This window comes from Psammomys obesus, unplaced genomic scaffold (assembly GCF_907164565.1).
Source record: "Psammomys obesus unplaced genomic scaffold, mPsaObe1.curated_primary_1811, whole genome shotgun sequence".
Lineage (NCBI taxonomy): Eukaryota > Metazoa > Chordata > Mammalia > Rodentia > Muridae > Psammomys > Psammomys obesus.
In genome coordinates this window covers 24,920,786-24,937,076 of record NW_026595981.1, presented here as the reverse complement: position 1 = coordinate 24,937,076, position 16,291 = coordinate 24,920,786, and the positions used below count along the sequence as shown (strand labels likewise).

Here is a 16,291-nt window from a genome sequence, read left to right as displayed (position 1 = left end):
AGCTGTGTTCCATCAGCACTCCTCCACACAACCTACCCAGCACATGGAAAACCACAGGCTCATGGAGCCCCCCAGGCCCAGAGGCCCTTCTCTTGTACAAAGGCCAAAGGATTCTTCTCTTTCCTTGGCCGGGGCTCAATCAGGTGGAACTAGGCACCGCCTTCCCCAGTGCCATTCCAGCAGCAGTAACATGCAGACAGCGGGAGTAGAGACTTTAATGTTGTAAATGAGTGGGCCCGCCTCTCACTGCCAGGCCCCTCTGGGGCTTCCTATCTCCATATTGCCTGGAAGGCTGCCTGCAGCCCGGGGTTCCCCCATCCCCTAGGAAGGATCCAGCACCAGCCTGAGAAGGGAGGCAACAGCAGCTAAAGGAGTGGGAAGGAGGAGGAGAAAGAAGCGTGTGCAGGCGCATGTGGGTGTGTATTTACGTGTGAGAACACATGTAATGTGTCAGGTTTATAGACCCTGGCTCAGGGACTGTCTAGGATGGGAAAGGAGGTAGGGCAAGAAACACATCCTTTCTCCTGGCACCATGGGCTCACCCTATCCCAGGGACAGATATAATGGGTTAAGTGGGAAATAACCCTAAGCCCGAGCTTTCAGGACTTGAGCCCTTTGAGTCTGGTAGAGTGACAGATCCAGTCTGTGGGGACACTAGGTCTGTCGCATTTTGAAAGCCCTGGAAAGGTGGGAGGTAAGAAGTAAAGGGAGACAGTCTCTGCTAGAAGAACTTGACTCCCCGGCCATCGCTGACAGTGATGATCTCGGCTTTGTGCTCCTGCTGTAGGGCCTGCAGAGCCCGCAGTAGGGTGGCCTCATCCAGCCCATGGAACTCTAGATAAGAAGAGATGGTCAATCAGGGGTACACAGGTCTTTCAGTGGTTGAGCAAAAATGCTGAAAGCCAGGATACCTTCCAAAGCCAGGATATTCATTCTGTGTGCTACCTGTCCTGCAGCAGCTGTCACCCACACTTCCTGGGCATTCCTTGGGAGTAAAGAGTGGAAGGCAGCCTGGGTCAGCATGAAATGAACCAGGCTTCTTTCACCCTTCTCAATTCTGCAGGATCCAGCCCCCAGAGCCCTTTTCCATCAAATATCTAATGTACCAGGGACACCTTTTGCTTTTAGAACCACAAAGTAACCCTGATAGTCAGATCTAAGCTGGGGCCCACGCACTGGACAGGAACCCTATCTGAACATCTGTGCAAACCAGGAGGATCTGCTTTAATACACGGAAGTGTAGTCAGCAACCCCTAGCCAGGAGACTGCTGCAGTTCATAGCCAACACTGGCCCTTTCCTAATTGTGAGGGTGCCAAGGTCCAGGGTAGTATCCAGATATGGGATGGTACTGTAAGGAGATGTGAGAGGCAGCAGACAAGCCCTGACAGGCTTGCTCACCTCACCCCTGAGGGAGCCCAGCTCAAGTCAGGGAGTGAGCATTCTGGGGAAGCCTCCAGCTTTACACAGGCTGAGTGGTGGGGTGGGCCAGGCTACAGTACTGAACTCATGGGGTGATGGTGGGAACAGCAAGCAGGGGCTTGCAGGGAAGAGGAGACAGCCAAGAGGTATAAGTCTGCTGGAGTGCTGAGCACCTGGCAGGCCCCCCTTCCCCCAACCTCCCTTACCCTGGCAAAGGCTGAAACTTTTGGTGATCCTGGGGATCAGAATAAAAGAGTCACAGAATAAAAAGGACTAAGAAGATGTTTACCCTATATAAAAATCAAAGACCATGCAAATCCTTGCCTGGCACAAACCCAAAGTTTTTAAGTGGGTTGGGGGTGGGGCTGGGGGTGTTGGCTCAGTCCCTTCAGCTGACATGCACAAATCTTGAGCTCTCAATAAGGAAGGGTGAAAGAGAACTTGAGTCAGCAAGGAATGAGATTCCAAGCTTAATCCCCCACGCTTGCTTCCTCAACTGGCTTCTACAGCCAACAAATCCGAACATACCCCTGGAAAGTCTTATAAAGACACACAAACATCCACATCAACAAAAGTTGTTCTGTTTGTGAACCTGAGTGGTATGGAATGTTCAGATGAAAGCTTAGAACTTTTGCACTGGGCTGGAGAAATGGGTCAGAGGTTAAGAAAACTTGCTGTTCTTGCGGTGGTAACAGGTTCGGTTCTCAGCACCTACAAGGCATCTCACAACAGTTCTAGGGGATCTATCCAATGACCTCTTCTGGCCCCATGGGCACTAGGCATGTATGCGGTGCATGTATAAACATCCAGGTAAACACTCATGTGTATAACGTAAATATAAATCTTAAAAAAAAAAAAAACCTCAAAACTTTTGTATTATGGAATTCAGAGACAGAGAAATGGTTAGTCTGAAGATTCAGTAAAACAATACTGGTCAGGAGGTGGTGGCACACACCTTTGATCCTAGCACTCAGGAGGCAGAGGCAGGCAGATCTCTGAGTTTGAGGCCAGCCTGGTCTACAGAGTGAGTCCCAGACAGTCAAAACTACATAGAAAAACTCTGCCTTGAAAACAAGCAAAAACAAAAATAAAACCCTAAACACACACTCACAAAATCCAAACCAACCAACCAAAAATAATAGACCAAACAACAACAAAAACACAACACAAACACCCAAAACCACCAATACTGAGGAAAAGAGGATTGTGATACGAGAACTGGAAGAAGGCATTACCTTCATCCTCTGTGTCCTCCCCACTGGTCAGTTCATACAGGGTAAACACAGAGTTGTTCTGGCCACTCCTGGACACCTGAGGGCACAAAAAAATGAGGGCTGAGTAGGGACCAAGAACCTCCTGGGAGAAGGTAAACTTCTACCTTTTTCTCCAGGAATGGTACCTACACCCAAATCAGGGCTGTCACCTCTTCGGTGTCCTAAACCCATAAAACCGACAGGTGCTATATTTGTATGTGTGTACACACATTTGGAACCGCTAAACCACAGCTGTTCACGTGTCTCAAAAGTGACCTCTCATTCTGGTTATTTTCTGTTCAGGAATGGGTGGTGTGTATTTGTTATATTTAGGCTGTTGACGCTTCCTCCCCTCCTTCTCTCCTGGGAATGTTTGGGACTGGTGGTAACCAGGAATTTGAGGGACAGAGTACTCTGTCATCATACCCACACTGTTTCAGAAGGTCTCATTCATGTAGACAACACCATGAAGGCAGAGTGGAAGAGGGAACCCAGGGTTGTTTTTTTTTTTTTTTTCTCCCTTCCTTTCCCCATTTATCTCCTGTGGCCAGAGGCTCCAGCCAACAATAGCACTCATGGTTCCCAGTGCTGCATTCTCCAAACATGGCCTCACGTAGCCTCTGGCCTCTTAGAGGCAAAGAAAGGAAGATTCTGTATAGGAGAGACATTGAGCCACTGAAGGATGGTTGCCAGGAAGGCCCATGCTTCCTCCATCGCCCACTCCCCTCTTTGCCAAGTTTGGTTCTGAGATTGCCAGCTATCTGCTGGGCACAGGCAACAATTCTTCTTTGCTATGGGTCACTACTTAAGTGCTTAGCAGGGTGGCCTCACCCATTGATAAATGAGTTTCCCCCATTCTTCTGGCCTCCGCCACATGATCAGGAAGCTAGACTTATTCTTATCCAACCACTCGAGGTTCCCTGTAAAACAGATACTCATGAAAGAAAGCATCATGCTCTAAAAAAAGGGACAGAGAGGGAAACACCAACACGAGGACAGAGCAGAAGAGGCTCTGCTTTCAGAACGAGAGACACAATATGTATTTTACTACTCTTATTTTATAAGGCATCCTATTCTCTTTAGTCCATTGAGGAATTTTAATTTGGTATAATAATGGGGGAAAAGAATTGGGCCATCTCAGAATACTTGGGGATTCAAGCTGAGGGAGACCAAAAAAAAAAAAAAAAAAGGAAAAGGAAAAGACTTATCCTGCTCTGCCCTCAGGAAAACTCAAGTAAGAAGAAAAAGTAGGTATCTGAGAAACTGAACCCACCTTTCTTCCTCAGTTCTTCTAATACAATCTGAATTGACTCCACAGGAAGTTTCCCTGGTGAAAGGTTAAGGGGAGGTACTATATGTGAACTGGATTAAATAAAACATTTTAGAGCAGGGCCCATGATGAAAAGTCACTTAGCTCCTTCCTTTCCCTACTATATATACATGCAGTTTTTGAAGAAGATAGAAGTTTGCATTTACTGAATATTCTGGAAAGGAATGTAAAATGAAACTTTCAGTTAGAAGGAAGAACTAGCAGAGTGTGGTGGCACAGGCTGGAAATACCAGCTCTTATGAGATGGACACAGGAGACTCACCAGTAAAAAGCTGGGCTGGGCTATAGAGATCATGACTCTTAAAAAAAAAAAAAAGAGAGAGAGTTTTAGAAAATAAAGGGTGTTACCATTCCCATCATTCACTGTCCTTTTCTCCACATATTTGGCCTATGAATCAGACAGCAAAAATAAGTGACCCTCACTTCCTGGGAGAGGTGGTGTAAGTACAGAAAATTACTAAAGGTGATTTGGGGTTTGAGCCTCACAGAGTGGAGATTCAAATAGTTTAAAAGGGTCCAGGTTGTAAAGCTCAGGGCTTGACTCAAAGGTCCACATTCTAAGACCTCAGGACTCATTACCTAGGGTAAAGGGACTGGCACTGCCTGGGAGAGTGCAAGTAAAATGATTGTCTGCCATGTATTTTAGCTCTAAGTCCAGTTTAAGTAGAAACCTGCCTACTGTGGGTAAAGGGATGCAGTCTGGGCATGTAGAGAAGTGTGGGAGTGCGTGTGTGTGGGCTATGGAAGAGCCCCAGGGAGGATACGCTGTAGCTTGACGTTGTTGAAGAGCGGGCTCTCCTGGGCTTCCATCACCGTCATGCTGGACTGTTTGTGCAGGCGACAGAAGGACAGAACCAGAGAGCACCAGGCGGCCAGCTGCTTCTGCCGAGTGTCCACGTTCGGCTGTAACCTGCCGGGTGAAGGGAGTGGGACGCAGAATTAGAGAGCGTGAGAGGGTGAAAGCAGCACCAGCTCAGCAGCACATTAGGGAAGAAAAGTCGGGGGCTGGCTGGACGAAAGGCGGCCGGCGGCTCCTTTCTCCCCCGGAACCCCAAGTGAATCATCAGGGTTGAGCCCTGGGCCCCGGGGAGGGGAGGGAGGTACACGGGGCTTCTCGGGGTCTAAGCCTCACGTAAAGAAGGGCGGGAAGCGGTATTGCCACGGCCACTCGAAGCTCATCGCCATCGTAGTAGCCCAGAAAACCCGGAACCAACAAGAGCTTCCGGAGTCCGCCTGAGCATGTCCGGGCAGACAGCACAGCAGAAAGGTTCCGGACTCCTTTCGGGAAGCGCTTAGCGGGATGAGAGCGGTCCTTGTCACCAATCAATCTGCCACTGCCCTTAAAAATAAGAAGAAGAAAAGAAAAACAACAACACTTCACCATGCAGAGCAGAAAGAGCCCTGAAAGTCTTCTGGTCTAAACCCCGAAAAAAGTAGTGATTTCTACAAACTGCTCACTCAGCAGAACGCAAGCAGAATGCACATCTCCAGGCTTCTTTCCATTCGTGTCAATTATCATTTCAGTTTAAACTCGAGATTCTGAAATCTCCTGCATTCTCACCCACGTTGACTTCACGCCTTCGTAACCGTAAAACTAATATTTAGCTCTCACGTGTCCCGCAACCTCACCTTTCTAGACCCCAGACTTGGAATCCCTTTGGCCTTATCAGGTCTGTCCCTTTGTCTGCCAAACCTACTCAGGTCTGTCTCTTTGCCTACCTAAACCTACTCAGGTCTGTCTCTGCCTGCCTAAGCTACTGGTCAGCTCCCAAACCGGAATTATTGTTCCATTCTCCCAACACTACCTCACCGGCTGAGCAATGGAAAATTGCTGAAGACCAGAATGTGTTTACTGAATCCCAGGCTCCTTGACTAATCTCACTACTGGGCTCTCAGGGGAGCCTTGTTGGATCTAGAAATACAAGTTTGAGAGTCTACTGACCTGAAATGCAATATGAACCCATGTGAGGGATGAAAGTGCTAAACAAAAGGTGTATTGAAAACAAGGCTAACATTTGACTGCTAGGAAATGCTCAGCTTTCAAGAGTGAGGGGAAGCCAGGCTGTTTTCATTGATTACCTGTCGTTCATCAAGATAGCACGAGTGTGTCTATCTTTTAGCTGGCTGCAGAATGATTACTAGAATTCCTTAATGTTTCTACATCACCATGCTTAATTCTTACCTCAAAAGCTCCTCTGTACTTTTCCTCCCTCTCCCTTTCGGACTCATTGTCATTCTTCCTTTATAAGACCAACACCGTGCCATCACTCTCAACGTGCTTTTTCAGTTATCTTCAGACATCCCTGTCATCTTGCCTTTCTCCCTTTCTCCATGGCTCGGTTCAGTTCTATTTAAAAAGTGATGTTTGCCAAGCACACCTCAGTCCCAGTGCTCAACCTTTAATCCCTACCGACTCAACCTTTTGAGTACTGAGATTATATATGTGTGCCACGTCCTACGAGGTGGGCATTGAACTTGAACTGGCTTTGAATGCTCCAATCCCCTGTCATGACTTTCTCGGTGATGAGTTTTCAGGTATGTTCCACCACACCTAGCTTTCTCTCATTCTTTTGTTTTGTTTCTCAAGACAGGGTTTCTCTGTGTAGCCCTGGCTGTCCTGGAACTCACTCTGTAGACCAGGCTGGCAGCAAACTCAGAGATCCACCTGCCTTTTGCCACAGGGTGTGCCATCACTGTGGCTCTCTCTCTTACTCTAAAGGTGAGCATTTCCCCAAAGTCAAACCTCAATTGTGTTCTTGTCAATAAACATTTAAAGCTCTTATACTGCCTATGGACTCATATTGTGCTTCAGGACAGAAATAATTCCCAAATGATATTTCTACATCCAACCTTTCTCCTCACCCCCCTCCCCATTGCTGATTATCTATAGGATGTAACAACTTGTCCCATTGTTACCTCATATTATACATCTCTTTCGTCCCTTTTTGTTTTTGTGGTTTGTTTTTGTTTTCTTTTTTTTTTTTTTTAAGAAAGGATTTCTCTCTGTGTGTAGCTTTGGCTGTCCTAGAATGCACTCTGTAGACCAGGCTGGCCTCAAACTCACAGAGATCCACCTGCCTCTGCCTCCCGAGTGTTGGGATTAAAGGTGTGCACCACCACCGCCTGGCTATAGCTCTCTCTCTTTTTTTTCCTTTTCGTTTTTAATTTGAGACACAGTCTCATGTAACCCAGGCTGGTCTGGAATTCTGTATGTAGCCAAAGATGATGCTGTTGAGCTGATCCTCCTGCCTCCATCTCCTGATTAGATTAGAGACGTGCACCACCACACCTGGCAAATCCTTTTTTTTTTATAGATTTATTTATTTATTATTTATACAGTACTCTGCCTGCCTGTATGCCTTCCTACATGTCAGAAGAGGACACCAGATCTCACTATATATGGTTGTGAGCCACCAGGTGGTTGCTGGGAACTGAACTCAGGAAGTTTAGGAAGAATGGGCAGTGCTCTCCAGCCTCGTTCTTTCTTTCTTTTTAAAGAAGACATTATTTTATTTTTTACCTATGTGTACACATGCATTTATGCAGGTGCCCATGGAAACGAGGAGAGGATCTCCTGGAACTGGAGTTACAGGTGATTGTGAGTGGCCTGACATGGATGCTGGGAATGGAACTTTGGTCCTCTGCAAGAGCGGGGAGCACTCGTGATCTCCTTGCTATCTTTTCAACCTCCCACGTTTTTTTCCTTTAGGTCAGTTCTGAAGGTCAAAGTCTGACCTACCTTTCATACCTCTCCTTCCCCCCTTCATGACCAGTCCTATAACTTCTCTTTGTTGATTTTAATCATAACTTCTGTTTTATAATTCTGCATTTCCACTCATCAGTTTAGCTAAGTCTTTTTCTCACTCCTGGATGCCTTTGTTGTTTTGTTTTTGAGACAGGATCTCACTATGTAAGCCTAGATGGCCTGGAACTTTCTACATAGATCAGGTGGCCTCAAACGCCACCTGCCTCTACCCCCTGGGCACTAGGATCAAAGGTGTGGGCCACTACTCTTGGATTCTTATAATGATTTCCGGATTCATGCTCATTTTCACTCTTTGCTCTAGGGCAATACATTCCATCTAGGGCCTTGCCATGTACCAACTCTGCAGTGATTACATATCATGGTTTGTATATGAAATGTTTCCATGAAGGTTTATGTATTGAAGGCTTGGGCCTCAGCTATGTTTGCTATTGTTTAGGTACTCAGATCACAAAGAGCCTAACTTCACCAAGAGATAATTCATTAATGAATTCAAGCTGAATGGACTATTAGAAGGTAGGGCCTGGCTGGGCAGTGGTGGTGCATGCCTTTAGTCCCAGCACTTGGGAGGCAGAGGCAGGTAGATCTCTGTGAGTATGAGGCCAGCCTGATCTACAGAGAAAGTTCCAGGACAGCCATAGTTACACAGTGAAACCCTGTCTTGGAAAACAAAAACAAAAGAAAAAGAAAGAGGAGGGAGAGAAGGAGGAGGTAGGGGGTCTGGCGGGAAGAAATAGGTCACTGGGGGCATGCCTCAGAAAAGTATACCTTTTCCCTAGTCTCTGCCTCATTCTGTGTTTCAGTTGTCATAAGGTTTCTGTTTGGCCACAAGCTCCCTGCCGTGATGTTCCTGCCTCACTATGGGCCCAGAAACAATGAAACCAAATAGCCATGCTCTGGAACATTAAGAAAAAATAAATAAAACTTTATTTCTCTACATTGCTTTTCGTTGTTTGTTTGTCTGTTTTTACCCCAAGCAACAGAAAGGGTAACACCACATCTCTTGTGAGCATCTCAGCCAGAGAGGATTCCCTCCCTTTCTTTGCACCTGATACTAATTTGTGCTGTTTCCCTTGTATGACTGCCACTGTACATTCTCTAGACATTTTCTTACATGTACATGTCAAGTTTCCCAGGGGACGAAAGCTATGGAGAGTGGAGACCAGAGTTGCTCTAACCTTGCCTTTCCAACACTGTGCTGTACACAGCATTTTACTCCAACAGGCCCCTGGTACATATTAGTAAAATGAATAAAGACAGATTTGTATTCACAGAAATAGAGAAAATATTTATCTCAGCTGGAAAAAAATTAAATATGCTTAGGTTGCTGTGATGGTGCTGACTTTTAAACTTAGCACTCTGGGAGGCAGACACAGGTGGGTCACTGTGTGTTTGAGGCCAGTCTGGTCTACACAGTGAGTTCCAGGGCAGCCATGGCTACCCACAGAAACCCTATCACATACACACACACGTATGTATGTATGTATGTATGTATGTATGTATGTATGTATGTATATCCTTTGGTTACTGGTTGGTGCTGGTGCATGCATTTACTCTTAGCACTCGGGAGGGAGATGCAGGCAGATCAGGCAGATCTCCGATTCCAGGACAGCCAGGGCTACACAGAGAAACCTTGTTTCAAAAAAAAAAAAACAAAAAAACAAACAAAATAAAAATCCTTTGGTGACAGACATGGCCTGAGACAGGTATATCTTTGACAGTAGGTAGGTTCCAAGAAACAAAGGCATATAGCTGTAACACTGATAAGCATATGCCAGGAAGCAGACATGCACGTATTTAGAGATGCGGGATATTTCAGCAGGGAAAACAGAAGCCTCTAAAGAGGCTGAGAGTGCTGAAAAGGATGCTCATATGTTTCCATGGAAAGCAAAGGTGCTTTACATGTTTTGGGGGACAGGGGACCTTGCGAGTGTAGCCCAGGAAGGGTTGGAGATGAGTTACCTGGTTAGGAGAACAGATCCCCCCTGTCTGGGAAACACTGCTCATATACAGAAATGGTGAGTTGCAGAGAAGTAGATGTGTCAATGGAGTATCGTTATCCATATTTCTCAAGAAGCTTATAGAAGGGCCCAGCTAAGAACTAGGTGGTGATGGAGACACACAACCTGAACCTCAGGTTTCTCAGCCTGGAGTGTCTTTCTGATACCATACATTGCCTGGTTGTAGGCCTTAGTGGACACCAGGGGGCAGTGTGTGGCTATGATGGATCTAAGACAATGTGGGATGAAGGCCAAGAACCTAGAGGGGGACAGTAGAATCATATAAAGGAAGCCCCTACTGCCTTGGGCCTCAGTCCCAAAGTCCTTACGGATAAACTCCTGTTGTAATCATATTCCTTCTCTCTGGATCTAGAGTAAACAAGCATGAAGTAAGGGCAAAGCTGGGCTCCTGGGTAGCCTTTCTTCCTTGCAATGGTTACTGTAGAGATTACTTGTCCCTCCCCCCACACCTCCCAGCTGCAGGCCCCCAGCTGCTGTCCAGACCGGAAGGGAGTCTCTTCCTGCTCATTTCCTGGAGCTGGGTTTGGAGAGGGGCAGGAAAGGCCCCTCCCTGGGAGGAAAGAGTGTAGGAACATGGCCTTCATGCTCGGGCGGAGGGCAGGTGAAATGAATACAACAGCAGGGTCATCTAGATTCCTCAAGCTCTGTTGCTCAGTCACGAAGCCCCGTCGGATTATCATCGACACAGACCCCACTAGGAACAGAATGTTGTACAAAAACGTGTTTTATTTTAAAGACAACAGACATTGTGCCATGACTTCACTTTGCTTCCATTCCCACCAATCCTGTGGAAGTCTGTGGGAAGGATGAGAGTGGGAAAAGAGGGGAGAGGGAGGGGGAGAGTGATTCGCAGCTCCAGTCGGGGAAAGGGAAAAGATGGCCGCTGAGAAATGGACCCTAGGCCTGGGCATCGCTGTCTTTACTCCTCCATACCACAATAGTAACAAGGAAAGGGATGAGGCAGATGGGGGCTATGATCATGGCCAAGAGCACATCTTCAGGGGGATCGGAGAGGGTGGACTGCACGAGGGTACAGTTGGCAAAGTGTATCATGTGAGTCTCAAAGATGATTTTTTCTGCCAAGGAATTTGGGTAGCCCAGGCCAAACCTTTCCGCCTCATACTCCAAGCAGTATCGCAGGTCGCTGTAATGTCTGTTGGGGGGGGGATATAGGATTTGAGTGAGGGGAGGGTTTGGGACGGGGAGAGGGATGTGCCACATTCATTTAGGGTCCACCCACAAGGAACAGGCCCAACCCCTGGCCTGAGCCACCCTTCAACACTGTCCCTACCTGCTAATCAAAGTCCAGTTGCACCAATCCTTCACAGAATCCATGTGACTCTTATAATGATCCCAGCAGGGTAGGACACTGGTCTCATAGTCCTCAATATTCCCTGTGGGGACAGATGCTTCGCCATGACCACACCCCTGGCCCTCCCTCCAAGCCTGCCAACGCAGGTGTTTCCAAAGTAGGGTCCTCTGCCTTCAGTTAAGGGAATCGAATCGCTCCGAAAATTTCCCTAGCAGGACACTTGCGGCTGGGAGGAGGAGAGTCCAGGCTCAGGAATCCTGTAACGGCTTCCGTGTGCACAGTATTGCCTCCCCTAGCCGCACAGACGTAGCCACAGCCACCTGTTTGTTCTTACCCAACTGAGGCAAGACACCTTACAGCTGGGCTGGGGCTTTGTGGGATGACAGGCAGAAAGACCATAGGAACCCGAAGGGCCATCAGAGAGGTTAGCGGGCCCTAGGCTTGCCTTGTGAAAGGACCCCTCCCCTCCCTGTGCTGGCTTTATCCTTCCACCAGGTCGTTCTTCCACAGAGGTGGGCACCCACCTTCTAACAGATGGCTGTCCTCAGTGGGATGAGATTCATTCAGGGACTCCGGAAAGGTTGAGACAGCTGTATAAACAAGTGAGAGAGAAGGGTGGGATGATGTGGGGAGGGGTCTGAGCAGGGGTGCCTGTTTATGTTATCGGTAGCGTCCAAGGTCCTGTAAAGTCAGCAGTACTTTGGAACATAAGGAGGAATATAATCCACCGCCCACCCCCCGCCATGGGATTGTCCTAGTGCGGGAAAGGAGCGGCTGGTACCAGATGCGTCCCACTGGCACCCAGGCCCAAAGCCCCCTCCTTCCTTGCCAGTCCAGAACCTCCCAAGACCTCTCCGCCCGGTCCGGGCAGGCATCCCAGCTTTTCTTAAGTGGGAAGCAGCCGGCCTGTGCCAACCCGGAGATGCTTTACAGGGCCCATCCGCAGGTCAGAGCTGCTCTGCACGTCGGGTTGGTAACTCGCACGGTGGTCCCGTGCTGGCCTCGGTGACGCAGGCCCCTTCCCCTCCCGGATTTCCCGCGTCTCCCACCCCGGGCCCCCTGGCGCTGCGCTCACCGCCCGGCAGCAGCAGCAGAAGGAGCAGCAGCAGAGGGAGGCGGAGCGGTGCCGGCCGCCGGGCGCGAGTCACAGTGAGCGGCGTTCCACCCTGGGCGCGCTCCACCCGGAGCCGGGCCATCACGCCTTGGGCGAGATGGCGAGGAGGGGCGGCGGAGCTGAGCTGGCCCAGGCGGGGACGCCTATATCCCCGGCCCGAGCCGCAGGAAGCCGCGCCGCTTCCTCGGAGGGGCTGGGACGGCGGCGGCCACGTGGGGGGCGGGGTGCAGGGGGGAGTCACTGCCGCACCCGCGCCTCGCGCCCGCCTGGCGCGCCCTGGCCCACTCTGGTTTCCAGCTCGGGCTGCGGGGCTGGACAGCTCCCCCTGGAACCCTAGAACTGGGATCCGTTTCCCGCTCTAGACTAGCTCTAGTCTTCCATCATCGGCTGAGGGATTCAAGTCGCACCCCCTTCCTTCTCGCTTCCGAGGGGTGGAGACCAGCTGCTGTCCCACACTTGGGGGAAGAGGGATGCGGTTGCGAGCTCCAAAGTCCTCCGAGGCCCTAGTATCTGAAGCAAGGGGTTCAGAAGCGGGCTCAGCTCTGGAAGCGCCGTCCAGAGCTGAGCCCGCCCCGTTTCCCAGGGAACACCCACTGAAGTCTGCCAAAAGCCAGAGAGGAGGAGAGGGGCCTGGCCCTACCGAGAAAGGGAGAAGGCCAGGGAAGCAGGGTAGGGAGGAAGAAAAGAGTAAATAACCCCGCTTCAAGGCAAATTCTGGGTCCTTCACCCACAGCCTGATAGAGGAGTGCAAAAAGTAAGACTACTGCATTGGCAGGAAAATGGCCACCCAAGTTGCTAGAAAGAAGAGAGGGATTAGAACTTCCAATATGCCTCTTAGTGTTTGAGGTGAGTTTCTGTCCTCCTTGTTGCTGCGGTGGATGGAACCTCAGCCCCAATGTCGTCAACACCACTGTCAACAAAACCAGTTTTACAGAGTAGGAGGCAAGCCAAAGCTCAAGCAAAGACCCCAGGACTCAAACTGGTCCTAATTCTACCTCCCCCTCCCCAGCTGTACAGCCTTGGAATCCACGATTGTCATCAGAGCCTCTCCTGCAGTGTTCAGACCTCACTCTCCTCCTATCCAGTTTGTGGAGAGAGACTGCACTCACTCCACAGAAGCCAGTTTTTCTTTTCTCCTGTCCTCAGTGGCTTGACCGTGGTCACATTATGGGGAAGCCCCAGGGCTTAGCCTGGGCCCCGAGGGACTCTGCCTGCTGTCACAGCTCAGCTGTTGCTGTATACTGGGCCAGCCAGTCATTAGCCTGAAGCAGCCCAGGAGCTTGTTTGGTCATTGATGTTCAACTCCAGGCACACAGCTGTCAGCGCAAAACTTTCCCAATTACTCCCAGACGTTGACCCTTGAACTCGGCTGTTGCTGTTGTCTCACTTTACTGATGCCTATCACTAAAGTTATCTTTCATGAACTCTCCTTTAAAAAAAAAAAAAATAGTCATCTCAGGCTCTCTAGCTGCTGCATCATGGCCACAGGTAGCCTGAAAATGAACAGGCAAGCTGTAAGAGAGGAGAGGTAGGCCTTTGAACCCCCCAAAGCTCTGTTGGTAAGAATCATTCTTGCAAAGGTGCAGAAGAGAAGCTCATAGCCTCAGGGCTACTCCAAACTGGGGACCAAGTTTTATATCTTCCATTCTTCACAGAATTGAACTTTTATTCTTTAATTCTCCCCCACCCCTCGTGTGTAGCTCTGGCTGTTCTGGACTCGCTTTGTAGACCAGGCTAGCCTCACAAAGATCCACCTGCCTCTGCCTCCTGAGCGCTGGGATCAAAGTCGTGCGCCACCATGCCTGGCTTTTTTATTTTATTTTAAATACTTTTAAATTTATGTATGTACGTGGGCAAGTGCCTGAAAAGGCCAGTGCAGCAATCTTTTTAAAAACTGATTTATTTGGGGTGTTCAGGCCTCAACCTCCCAACCCTACATAGGAGAGAGAAGGTTAGTGGGGAGAGAGGGCCCCGTTACTTCTCCCGGCTGTTTAGGGTTGAGGGGTTCCTTCAAGGCTCTATACCAATCTCCATCAACCAAGACGCAGCCAACAGTCTTCTTCAAATGTTTCTCTCTGTCTGTCTACTCCAAACTGCCACACTGTCTGTCTCTCTGGTCTCTCCAAACTGCTACAGGCCACATGCCAACACTGCATATCACCCCCTTCTCATTCTGCACTCTCACATTTATATTCTGAGTCCTAGAGCACGCCCCTCTCTGTGGCACGAGGCTCGAGATAAGCTGCTACCAGATGGCAAAAGCCGTGCCCGGCACCAGAGTCGATTAACAGCCATGGACAAACTATAGCCCAACTAAAATCCCACCCTTGGGATTAGAACAAAAACATGTTTATATAACATAAAACAAAACTTCCATTACACGCTAGAGTAGTCCTCTCCAAATGAAGTTACAGGAGAATATGAGTCACCATAAGGTGGCCACTGGGAATTGAACCTCCATCCTGTGTAAGCAGAAAATGCTCTTAACCATCAATCGATCTCCTCAGCTTCCTTCTTTCTTTCCTTCCTTCTTTTTTTTCTTCCTTTTTCCCTTCCTTCCTTCCCTCCTTTTGGATCCGGATCTCATGAAGCTCCAACTTGCCTCATCATAGCCCAGAATGACCTTGAACTCCCGACCTGCCTGCTCCGCTTTCTGAGTAGTGTTGGATTACAAGTGTACACAGCCACACACAGTTTATGCCGTGCTGAGGGTAAAGTCCAGTGCCAGATGCATGCTAGGCATCCGTCATTCCCACTCCCAGGCCAGGACTGCCCTTTTCAAGAGGGAAACTTGGTCAATAGGGAGGTTCCTGAGCCATAAGATTGAGAAGAAGAAAGAAAGGGAAAAAAAAGACAGAAAGAAAGATTGGGAGGTGAGAAAGGAAGGGCAGAAAGCAAACACAAGACATTTCCACTAGATGGGACCAGTAGCACCATGGCCCACTGTGTTGGGGCTGGGGTCAGGGTCAAGGTTAAAGGTTACAGAAACAAATGTGGTTTTAAATGGGATCATCTAGTATAGTGGATAAAACAACAAACACCGATGGGGGACACTGGCCAGGCCCAGCTTGTCTTTCTGTGGAATCTTCCCATCTCTGGAACTCAGTGTTTTCATAAGTAAAATTTTAGGCCTTAGAATCAAGGAGGTAAAAATGTAGGAAGCTCGGTGTTAGAGGGCAGTTGGTAGCTGGGACTTGAACTTAATTTGCATTGTGATGTTGAACCTCCAAAGGATAGGTCGGGTTTTTTTTTTTTTTTTTTTTTTTGTTTGTTTTGTTTTGTTCTTTCTTTCTAGATTTAAGCGTTTGTTGTGTTTGGGATAACAGATGTTTATCATCTGCCACATGTTGCTGACATTCAGAAATTAAAATATCTCCACAATTTACTTTTGTTGGGTTTTGTTTGTTTCTTCATTTGTTTTTCAGACAGAGTTCTCACGACAGAGCACTGGCTGTCCTGGGTCTCCCTGTGTAGGTCAGGCTGGCCTCTAATTCACAGAGATCTGACTGCCTCTGCATCCCAAGTGCTAGGATTAAGGGCGTGTGCCACCATGCTCAGCAATCTCCTTTTTCTTTAAATTAAAGTTTTAAGTCGGCATATAAAATAATATAAAATAATGGGTTTCATAAATACCATCACACCTTATTCGTGTTCACTCACAGTATCCCCCCAACTTTCCCATTCTCATTTGTCCCCTCCTGCCCTTTCAGACTCCCCCTTTCTTTTCATGCCCTCTATGTATATAAACATACACACAAAGTTAAATCTAGATTTTTGGGGAGAGGGGGGTTGAGACAGGATTTCTCTGTGTCTCCCTGGCTGCCATGGAACTCGCTCTGTAGACCAGGACTTGAAGTCAGAGGTCCACCTGCCCCTGCTGGGGTTAAAATTTTGCCTCACCACTGCCTAGTTGATGGTGAGCCATCTCTCCAGCTCAACCTAGACACACATCCTTTTTGTTTGTTTGCTTGCTTTTTTTGTTTGTTTGTTTGGTTTGGTTTGGTTGGGTTTTCAAGATAGGGTTTCACTGTGTAGTCCTGGCTGTCCTACAACTCACTTTGCAGACCAGACTGGCCTT

General features: G+C 48.5%; 2 protein-coding genes across 3 annotated transcripts; both read right to left on the bottom strand.

The window, feature by feature from the left end:
* Positions 1-199: 199 nt before the first annotated feature.
* Vps25 (vacuolar protein sorting 25 homolog) lies at positions 200-5,223 on the bottom strand. 2 transcript variants are annotated; one of them, XM_055620544.1, is made up of 6 exons: positions 5,136-5,223; positions 4,768-4,913; positions 3,947-4,000; positions 3,505-3,593; positions 2,656-2,731; positions 200-834 (listed from the first exon to the last, which is right to left on the bottom strand). In XM_055620544.1, exons 1-6 carry the CDS (start codon positions 5,186-5,188, stop codon positions 722-724), a joined length of 531 nt encoding a protein of 176 aa, XP_055476519.1. In that variant the 5' UTR covers positions 5,189-5,223; the 3' UTR covers positions 200-721. The 2 variants fall into 2 exon arrangements, with proteins under 2 accessions (XP_055476519.1, XP_055476520.1); XM_055620545.1 differs by lacking the exon at positions 200-834 and adding an exon at positions 871-985.
* A 5,270-nt stretch (positions 5,224-10,493) lies between these two features.
* Ramp2 (receptor activity modifying protein 2) lies at positions 10,494-12,729 on the bottom strand. Its single transcript, XM_055620148.1, has 4 exons — positions 12,175-12,729; positions 11,624-11,689; positions 11,079-11,181; positions 10,494-10,940 (listed from the first exon to the last, which is right to left on the bottom strand). The coding sequence occupies exons 1-4, from the start codon at positions 12,293-12,295 to the stop codon at positions 10,685-10,687; spliced, it is 546 nt and encodes a 181-aa protein (XP_055476123.1). The 5' UTR covers positions 12,296-12,729; the 3' UTR covers positions 10,494-10,684.
* Positions 12,730-16,291: the final 3,562 nt, after the last annotated feature.

Coding starts and splice junctions, on each gene's coding strand:
- Ramp2 (XM_055620148.1), bottom strand. CDS start 12,295: ATGGCCCGGCTCCGGGTGGAGCGCGCCCAGGGTGGAACGCCGCTCACT. Junction 11,690..12,174: donor TCTGCTGCTGCTGCCGGGCG/GTGAGCGCAGCG, acceptor TTGTTTATACAG/CTGTCTCAACCTTTCCGGAG. Junction 11,182..11,623: donor GGACAGCCATCTGTTAGAAG/GTGGGTGCCCAC, acceptor CTGTCCCCACAG/GGAATATTGAGGACTATGAG.
- Vps25 (XM_055620544.1), bottom strand. CDS start 5,188: ATGGCGATGAGCTTCGAGTGGCCGTGGCAATACCGCTTCCCGCCCTTC. Junction 2,732..3,504: donor GGAAACTCATTTATCAATGG/GTGAGGCCACCC, acceptor TTGTGCCCTCAG/GTGTCCAGGAGTGGCCAGAA. Junction 835..2,655: donor GGAGGACACAGAGGATGAAG/GTAATGCCTTCT, acceptor CTTCTTATCTAG/AGTTCCATGGGCTGGATGAG.